The sequence below is a fragment of the Podarcis filfolensis genome, assembly GCF_964270895.1.
Source record: "Podarcis filfolensis genome assembly, chromosome: 13".
Taxonomy (NCBI): Eukaryota; Metazoa; Chordata; class Lepidosauria; order Squamata; family Lacertidae; genus Podarcis; species Podarcis filfolensis.
The window spans coordinates 48,919,800-48,929,934 of record NC_139615.1 but is presented as its reverse complement, the minus strand read 5'-3'; the positions used below and the strand labels follow the sequence as shown (position 1 = coordinate 48,929,934).

Here is a 10,135-nt window from a genome sequence, read left to right as displayed (position 1 = left end):
TGCAGGAGAGGATGCTTGAAAGTTGAAGGCACCTGGACTCGGTAGGCGTGTGTGTGTGTGCGCGTGTGTGCGCACGTTGTGTGTGCACGCACACATGCACACCCATACTCGGTATATACACAAGTAGACATACATTTTTACATTCTTTGGTGGAGAGATAAAAATTCATGGCATGTTTCTATTTCACAACATTGTCTTCAGAGAGGTCATCGCAACTGTGACAGAAGTTAGTTTGCCTATTTAAAGAACTGCCCTCGAACTGACAAAATATAGTACTTTACAATTATTACAAAAGGTCACGAGGAAAATGAACATAAACACCTTTCACAAAATACAAAATACGGAAAACCTTCTTAGAGACCACATCAATGCAGCATGAACAAGACAGAACAGCATTAGGCAATTTCCACATCACCTCTTCCCCCACAGCCCTGACTTAATTTTACTCGTCTGTTACACACTTCTTTTTATTATAGCCCTTTGTGTTGCCTTTTTTAAAAACCTGCTTCAATATTATGAAAATGAATCTAAAAGATGATGGGGAAAGCAGCAAATGGAACTGACTGGAGAATGCTAAACTGAAAGACTGTTGGCAGCCTGTGTGCCTGTGCCTGTATATGACAACGACTCTTCTTGGAGTTGACGCGGATGCTGTTATCACACCTGCATCTCTGAAGTGCCCATCAGACCCAGTGCTTTGGCTTCTTCTGGTGTCAGTCCGCTCTTAAGTGTCCTCCTTACTGAGCAGTCACAAACAGAAAGAAAAAAAGAAAAAAAGGATGAAGGTGCTACTAGACTAAACGCAAAAATATAACCAGCCAAACACGCAGCTACAAGTACAGAATCAAGGCTTTCCCTTCCTGAAGAGTGATGTGTGCATTCTAACAGAGAAATATCCCAATGTACAAAATCAGGACCAACTTGGCCAGCTAGCCCTGGTGATCATTCAATGTCTACTGACTAGGGTTTACTCCCCCCAAAAATAACCCCTGAATTTTTGAATTTTACTGATATTGATGCTGCATTTTATGTTGTATTCTATGCTGTTTTATGCTATTTTAAGTTGCATTTTAATCAATGTTTTATATTTGCTGTTAGCCGCCCTGAGCCCTGTTTTTAAACCGGGAAGGGCGGGGTATAAATAAAAATATATTATTATTATTATTTATTGTAAAATCTGGCAGAGAGCAGGTGGCCTGGGAAGTGACAGCCTCATTGCAAGACAGCTTTGTCCCAGATTGCCTGAAAAAGATGGCAAGGAGACTAGAAGAGGAAGGTCTCCCTGGACCTGGAAGATCTGGTCACTAACATCCCTTTCACTGGCAAAATTCTTCACTGGCAAAATTCTTCAGCCCGAGCTTCCCCCAACCCCAGCCCCCAGAACAGGCAACTCTCCGCAAGCCGCGGGAGCCCAGCGCCGGGCTCCCGCGCCTTGTAGAAAGCTGCGCGAAGCCTGGGCGTGCTGAGCTCAGCGCGCCCAGGCTTCGGCATGCAGGCAAGTCTCCGCAAGCCGCGGGAGCCCAGCGCCGGGCTCCCGCGCCTTGCGGAGAGCTGCGCGAAGTCTGGAGAGTGAGAGGGGTCGGTGCGCACTGAGGGAATCTCCTCACTCTTCCAATATTCTGGCAGCCGCTGTAAGCTACTGAAAATATTTTTAATACTACCAAAGTAGCACAATGCTTCTATCAAGCAATTTAGGGATGAAGGAACAAGGACAAAATGAAGCTGACAGAACCAACATCTGACTAAAGTAGAATTCAGGTCTAACACTGCGGATAAAAAAAACTCTGACTATTGTCCTCAAAATTCAGTCAAGCTGGTCATCATCCACACTGCTTTCAGCAATCCAGCATGTGTTTATCCATGCAGGACTACTAATTATTATTGTGATTTACATCAATATTTGGTATTTTAAAGGTATTCTGGAGACATTTTAATTTTGTCATACCAAATCATAGATTTTTTATATATGTTGTGAATGCTATAAAAGAAATCCCATCATGCAGTACAATTTTTCAAGCATAACTATTAAATGGATGTTTTAGCTAAGATTTCTGCATTGCAGGGGGTTGGACTAGATGACCCTTGGGGTCCCTTCCAACTCAAAGATTCTATGATTCTGTTTCCACATTCTTAAGTACTTCCATCTCAGACTGCTTTGTGTGTTTAAGAATGTGGGAATTCATGAAAGATATTTACAAATGAAATACACATGCACTACTTTATCATATGTGGTGGGAATGTAAGAAAGTAAAGAACTTCTGGGAAATGATATATAATGAGATGAAAAAGATGTTGAAATGTACATTCCTAAAAAAACCAGAAGCATTTTTACTTGGTATTATGGGCCAAGACATCAATAGGCAAGATGTTAAATTGTTCTTATATGCAACAACAGCGGCAAGAGTATTGTTAGCCCAGAAATGGAAGCAAGAAGAAATTCCAATGAAAGAAGAATGGCAGACAAAATTAATGGACTATGCAGAATTGGACAAAATGACAGGTTTCGAAACCTGCGGGACCAGAGATTTACAGAAGATTGGAAGTATATGAATTATTTGAAGAGCAACTGTAATCAAATTACGCTAGTAGGACTACAAGAAGTTTTATAAGGAGAAATATACGAAGTGTTACAAAGTAGAAAAAGATAGAGATATTGGTTATGAGTTTGAAATGTAACAGGGAAAATAAGAAATGCATACTAAGAGATTAGATTGAAAAATTTTCAGACAGGACTGATGGAATTCAAAAAAATTGAATTAAGATGTAAAAGTATGTTTAATTATTGTTGAAAATGGTATGTTAAAAAAACTAATAAAAATTTATATATAAAAAAAGAAATACACATGCAGCACAAAATGTGCCCATGGAATACCGAATCTGCCAAGTTTTCATGTGAGCTTAAATAGTCAAGAGAGAAGTCATTCCACGGTTTCAAATGGATGGGATAAATTTGGATTTCTTAAGGCTGGTTTACACCAGCATTAAGAGTATACTATCAAGATTGGTTGATGAGTGTAACATATCTCTATTTGTTAGGACTGTGAGATGGATAAGAATGTAGGCTTTGTGAATAGCACTCTTGCAAAAAGCCTAAGAGCTGTATGCTTAATTGACGCTAACCTAGCATTTCAGGTATACGTGGTTCAGTTGCATAAAACTTTCATTCCGGAGCAGCTGTCCTAAAATACTTGAGGAATGGATCCATTTTGAAGCTGACTTTGGTTCAATTCAATGTCATGTTGAGATTTTGAACATCAAGCTGGTGAGAGAGCTGGGATTTATTAGGTTAGAGGAAAGGCGCTTCTGCCTAAACATCAACAGAGTCTTTCTTCCCTGTTGATGTTTTCCACTGAACACAAACGAGAACCAGCACCATGGAATACTATATAGCATATTCATTACCATCATTTTTTTGCTCCCCAGTTCCCCAGGAGCAAAGGAGGCCTGGCAAAGATGAGAAACACATGGGGCCTTGATATAGAGGAGGGGATAAGAATGGACAGCAGCTACAGAAGAAATGTCCAATACAAGGCAAGCTGCATGGAATAAGCACACGGGCAAATTATAAGTGAGTGATGCCAATGTATGGAGAACCTCAAGTCCACGTGGATGGGCAAAGGGCTGCTGAGAATTGCAGTGGAAAGGAAAGGAAAGCCAGTGTCAGCTCATTTCATTGCTGGGATGTTTGCCCGCTCTATACAAATGTCTGTGTTACCGTATTTTTCGCCCCATAGGACGCACCGGCCCATAGGACGCATCAAGTTTTTTTGGGGGGAAATAAAGGAAAAAAAATTATTTCCCCCCCAGGCGCTTGTGGTGCCCGCCTTCAGACCAGGTCCGGGGACAGCGGGAAGACGCGCTGCGCCTCCCAGCTGTCCCCGGAGCTTGCGGGGCAGGCAGCGGGGAGAAGCGCTCTTCTCCCCGCCGCCCGCCCTCGGACCAGGTCTGGGGACAGCGGGGAGACGCGCTGCGCCTCCCCGCTGTCCCCGGAGCTTGCGGGGCATGCAGCGGGGAGAAGCGCTCTTCTCCCCGCCACCCGCCTTCAGATCAGGTCCGGGGACAGCGGGGAGACGCGCTGCGCCTCCCCGCTGTCCCCGGAGCTTGCGGGGCAGGCAGCGGGGAGAAGCGCTCTTCTCCCCACCGCCCGGCTTCAGATCAGGTCCGGGGACAGCGGGGAGACGTGCTGCGCCTCCCCACTGTCCCCGGAGCTTGCGGGGCTGGCGGCGGGGTCTCCCCGCCGTCAGCCTCCAAACCACTTCAGGAGACAGCGGGATGGCGGCGTTCCGCCTCCCTCTGTCCCCCGACCTTGTGGGGCTGGCGCTGGGGCTCTCCCCTCTCACTCTGCAGGCTTCAGCGAAAGCCTGCATTCGCCCTATAGGACGCACACACATTTCCCCTTCATTTTTGGAGGGGAAAAAGTGCGTCCTATAGAGCGAAAAATACGGCACCTTTCCAAGGAAATGGCCACATGCAGGATCTCCTCCTTTAGCACTTTGGGGAAAGTAAATGTGCTCTTAAGCACATGCCAGCTAATTAGAACCAAGGGCAGCTTGGTGCAAAACACTCTTAATCTGCAACAGCATTAACCAGCTTGACTGCCAATTCATTGCACTTTGTTCACTCTCTGTTGCTCTCTCTCCTTTGGTCTAACGTCACAAAAATGCTAAAAGAATGAAGAGGGCATTAGAAAGCTGGTTTTTATTGATTGTTCTATTCCACCCTATCTCAGTGGCTCAGCGAAGGCCACAAGGCCTCTAAAACCCTCTAAAAATGTGTCTTTACATACATCAAATCAAAAAGCTGAAGGACTAACTGTATGCTTCTTACTCATTTATACAGCAATTAAATGTGCACACAGTTTTACAGAGTGGCCCTGGATTTTAAGAGGTGCTAGCCAAATGGTCCACTGGCTTCTGCATTCAGCTGGTGGTGCTTCTCGAGAACTCCCAAAGAAGAACTGGGCAAGGAAAATGTGCAGGCTGTGGGTACAAATATAGCCACAGCCAAGTTCCCATTTGAACTTCTGAAGTGCCGCCAAAATCAGGAATGACTGCATCATTGGCAGCCAGCACTTTTTCAGTAATGTCTGAAACTTCTCCAAGGGCCAAACAATACAGGACGATAAACACTTCACATGTGTTTTTTATTTTATTTTTATTTACGGTTATATTTCCACCTTTCTTCTAACGCGGAGCCTAAGCTGGTACAAATTTGAGTGTACTTCTGAGCAGATGCCCTACTGACTTGTGAGGACACTGAAGTATGGGGACACACCACTGTCTTATGCTACTTAACCCTGGATCAAAAATAAGAATTCCGTTCTATGGAGCTGCCAGTCTCAGGGTTTGTCTACTGTATGCATGGAACTTTGCACTTGGACGGGGGCAGCAGGGTCTGGGCAATGAATTTTTTTATTCTTAGTTCGAATGCTAATATGAAGACTTATTCAGTTGTCATAGAGTTCTGTCTGAATAAAAGGTCTTGACCTTGCATACGGACATGCCTGTGACAGTTTAAAAAACAACATTCATTCAACTATCATATAAATGCAGTAGTCAAACCATGGGTGACAAAGTTGGAGGACCCTTAATGAAATCCGCATGTCTCACTCCTTGACTATTTGCAATTTTAGCCAACCCCTCCACCCTAGCAGCCTTCTAAAATCAGCAGCTCAAGGGAGCACGCTACTTCTGTCCACCTGTACTTTTGAGGACTGCATTCATGGCTTCCAAGAGCTCTTTTCTACAGCGTAGGCAACGCACCTGTGTACACGTACATGAACAAAACAAAAGGGACAATCAATTCTCCTTACTGGTTCATCAGGTGTACTTACATGACTTCCTGTTTGCTCTTGACCGCTTCCTTTCTCTAGGCACTGCTCGCTGACTTGGCACTTGTGTGGCAGACTTGACAATGCGATCCATGATCTCGTCTGCTGCATCATCTGTAGCATTAGGTGAATCATCATTGCCAGCATTCCACGAGCCAACGCGACCTGGAAAATGTAATTGGCAACACGCCATGATTTTATATTCCACGTTGTTCTGATGGTTCCGACAAGTAAGAGCATGTCCTAATATTTTATAATATCGGCCACCAAGATTCTGTGAAATGCCTTGTCGAATTTTGCAGAGCACCAGAAAACTGCCTAGAACTAGGTCAAATGAGAGTAACAGTTCATCAGGTTGGTTCTATGCCACATAATAATTTGGTTTGGGGCTTACCCAGGAGCACCATCATCCAAAAGATTTGTAAACTGTAATTTATGTAATTAAACCAGTGTGCACAGTATTAGAAGTTGAAGAGGGAACAATAGCTGTGAAATGATGGGAGTACAAATGTGAACTCACAAGCCACAGGTATGGTTTTTTTCAGGTATACCCATGATTGTATTATGAATCTCTGCTACACACACAATATTTGTGTTCTCCATTAATCCTACTACAATTGAATAGGATATAGCTGGATAAAGATTTAAGCAGGAATATACCTGTAATGGTGAGCTTTCAGAAAGACAGAGCCCACTGAGCACAAGCCACTGAATTTCTGGGATTGTTTTGTGACAAGCAATGGTCACACAAAGCGACAACTTTCCCCACAATTATTTCTCTTTCTCTCTGTGGCTAGTCTGCACCACACAGCAAGAGTGTGGTTTGCACATCACATAAGCCATACTTTGGCTCAGAATGGCTGCATGAAGATACCAGCTCCTAGCAAGGAGCTCAGGCCCACTTCTCAGGTTAGCATAGGACAGCACCTAGGCAAGGCTTGCCTGAATGTGTCGCCCAAATCTGGGTCCAAGATTATGTTCTCTCCTGTTTAACCATGACCTTTAACAATGATGCAAAGGTTAGATAGATCACAGTTAAGGAAAACAGACTTCAACCCAAATCTCAGGTTCAGCTCACACGCTAATCCAAATCTTGGTCTCCTCGAGAGCAAGCGGGTGTGTGCCGAGACACGGTTTGGCTGAGTGTGATGTGCTCCCTCATTTGAATTTCAAAACCATTATTTGGCAGTGAAAATGTGAAACAGAAATGGATGGATGTATCAGCAACAAAGACTGTTGACAGTCCTCTTCTAAATTGGCTTCGGGTTTTGAAAATAGCATCTGATGTTAAGAATTTCCTCATGGCTTCAAGATTCCTGTAATACTTCACTCAAATTACAAGCAGGATCATGATCTCATCTTTGTTGGTTGGCATCCCCACTTCAGTATAAAAGGCCTAGAATGCTTGAAGCAGCTACCCAATACGTTGAAATGCTTTAGTGGAAACTCATGTGGATATTTGGTTATAATTAAAATAACTATTTGGGAGATCTTTTCATTTTTGTATGAATATCACAAATCATTCTTGAGTGAATTTAGTCATGGCACACCAAACCAAATTGGAAAGTGAGTCCGTCTACATGTGCAGCTGAATGGAGATTTGTGGCTTCTTTTCCTAGGTCTGCTTTGGGATCTCGGGCGTAACGGAGCTAAACCTAATGAGACAAGTTTCTTGATTGGATCTACCACTGCTTTTCAAATGTTTAATAGCAGCCAGAGGAGGAGATGTTTATCAGGATTGTAGCTCACTGGGGGTGGGGAGTTAATCCTTCCTCAGTGGAAACTGCTCCTTGAAGTTGAAAGCAGATGGGTTATTTATGGCAGGCTACTTAATAATCCCCGCGATGGGGTGAGCTCCTGTTGCTCTGTCCCTGCTCCTGCCAACCTAGCAGTTCGAAAGCACATCAAAGTGCAAGTAGATAAATAGGTACCGCTCCGGCGGGAAGGTAAACAGCATTTCCGTGTGCTGCTCTGGTTCGCCAGAAGTGGCTTAGTCATGCTGGCCACATGACCCGGAAGCTGTACGCCGGCTCCCTCAGCCAATAAAGCGAGATGAGTGCCGCAACCCCAGAATCGGTCACGACTGGACCTAATGGTCAGGGGTCCCTTTACCTTTTTACTTAACATCCAGCCTTCATTCCAACAGATCCCAGGGCAGCCACACAATATAAAATACTTGGGTCATGAACCCAACTTTGAACAGAGGACAGGACCATGACAAAGAGCGGGAAGAGACAATTGGATTGAGAGAGCCAGTGACTCAAGCTTCAGAGTGGTTAGACCTTGGACCCCAATATGGAGCCCCCAAACCGAGAAGTCCTCAAGACAGCACCCTCTGAAGAAATGACAATCTCCACAATGGGGGACCTCCCACAAAGACCTTTGACTGGATGTGCACACTTGCTTTTCCAGGGGCGTCTCATCCCGTTTTGCTTCTCCTCATGGGAGAAAGTGGTGTTGGCGGCTGGGACGACTTCAAGCAATATCTTGTGGGAGCCCTGTGAGATCTTGCCAGAACCAGGAAGCCACTGCTGCTTCTCCTTGCTTCTCCACTGGGCGGGCAGGGTGCCTGCAGGGGCCCCACCCCTTGAATTCCATCATCTGAGGCAGCTGCCTCAGCCTGCCTCATGGATGGGCTGGCCCTGCCCTCTTCCTATAAATCCCATGGACTAGAAAATCTCATGGACTAACTTCCTCCAAGCAGCCTCATTGGGTGAAACATACTATGTTTTGCACCACACAAGTCAAACAGCAAGGTATATTTTATTTGTAGCAGGGAAGGGAGTCTTCACCCAGGAATGATATGGTGTGTGTGTGTGTTTGTGTCTGTGTGATAGTACTTACCCAAGAAAGCAGCTATTCGAGGTTTTTGTTTTTTTAAAGAAACAGCAGGAAATCTGACAATGGATCTTCTAGCCTTGAAGCTTCATTGACTCATATCTACTTTCCTCAAAGGGCGATAGCAATAGCTTTCTATAGATTTTCTCAATAAACTGTACACAGCATATCTTATGTATCTCAAATATGAGCTTTCAGCAGGAACAATAGTAGGAAACAGTAACATATGGCCCCAGTATCGCAAACAAAACCGAAGTATTCACCTCGACTTGCCCGACTTCGAGTGCGCACTCCTAGCACGGTCGTGTTCTCCCCACTTGGGGAGGAAGTCTTCAAGACAGCCTTCATATTCTCATGTTCCACTGCATCTTCCGCATATTGTAGCCCCTGCGGTTGGTTCTGAGGTGGAGGAGAGCTGCTGCTGCTGCAGAATTTCCCAGTCTGTGGAAAGAATTTCCCCATCAGTTTTAATTTATAAAATCACACAACATTAGCTAATATAAGAAATCAGTCCTTCAAAGACGTTCTCTTACTCAGCCTGCAGTTCTAGCAAATGGACAATAATCCTTCCGTTTCCACCACAGGGAGTGCATAATTCATACTCATATTTTACAGGCAGCAAAATGCAGAGTTTAGCAATTATTATTATTATTGTTGTTGTTGTTGTTATTATTATTATTATTATTAAATCAACATCAATTAGTTAAGTCATACGATGTATCAGAAATTGTAGACCTCTCATCCTGATGTGAGCTGTGTTTGTTAATTTGGAGTACTGTATCTACATTCCTCACCCTACCCTCAAAAATTTCTGCAGACACCCATGCCATCTCCCCCTGTGTGAGTTTTGTTCAACATCTGAGTTTCTGCTCTAAGTGCCTTTACCAACTGAAGTTTGATGGGAGTCTCTTTTGACAGCGGTTGAGCCAACTTTATGGAGGCCCACCTGGCACTGGGTGTTTACTCTGAAATCTCAAGGAAGACTTAGCCTTTTCAGAAGGCTTTTGCGAATGGTTTAGGCTGCTTCTGCAGGCTCAACCCTACAGATGTTTAATGTGGTAAGTAAGCTTCCAGTACCTCCATTAATTCTCTATTGTCCTTATGAAGTACAAATCACGGAATTTCCACACTTTCCCTCAATCCAGTTTCTCTCACTCCCTCTCCTTTTTGGAGTATCTCTGGTATGGATTCAAAGGTAAAAAGGTAATAGTCCATACAATTATAATTAATTAATTCATTTCTCTTTTCTTGGTCCCAATCATCATATTACATCTGCTAATAAAGAGCACAAACTCAAGTGAATGGTGCTTTCTCTCTTTCTTCCTGTCACAGCTCTGTATCAATTTTTAAAAATTCTTTTGGAGTCTGATGGTGGGTGGAGTTGCTTTTTCTTCTTTCTGCTGGCTTCTGTCTGCCCTGCTTTGTGTGCTTTCACCCAGCTGAAGGCCACAGTGCAATTATGGTTGG

General features: G+C 44.1%; 1 protein-coding gene across 21 annotated transcripts in view; it reads right to left on the bottom strand.

Annotated features, from left to right (window-relative positions):
• Window positions 1–164: 164 nt before the first annotated feature.
• The window catches only part of FHOD3 (formin homology 2 domain containing 3), a 319,993-nt gene continuing 310,022 nt past the window's right edge, over window positions 165–10,135 (bottom strand). For all 21 annotated transcript variants that reach the window (XM_083582385.1, XM_083582396.1, XM_083582404.1 and 18 more), the window contains 3 exons: window positions 8,932–9,109; window positions 5,834–5,995; window positions 165–740 (listed from right to left, as the gene is read on the bottom strand). In XM_083582385.1, coding sequence (XP_083438511.1) covers window positions 658–740; window positions 5,834–5,995; window positions 8,932–9,109 — 423 coding nt within the window. In that variant the 3' untranslated portion in view covers window positions 165–657. The remainder of the gene's footprint in view (window positions 741–5,833; window positions 5,996–8,931; window positions 9,110–10,135) is intronic.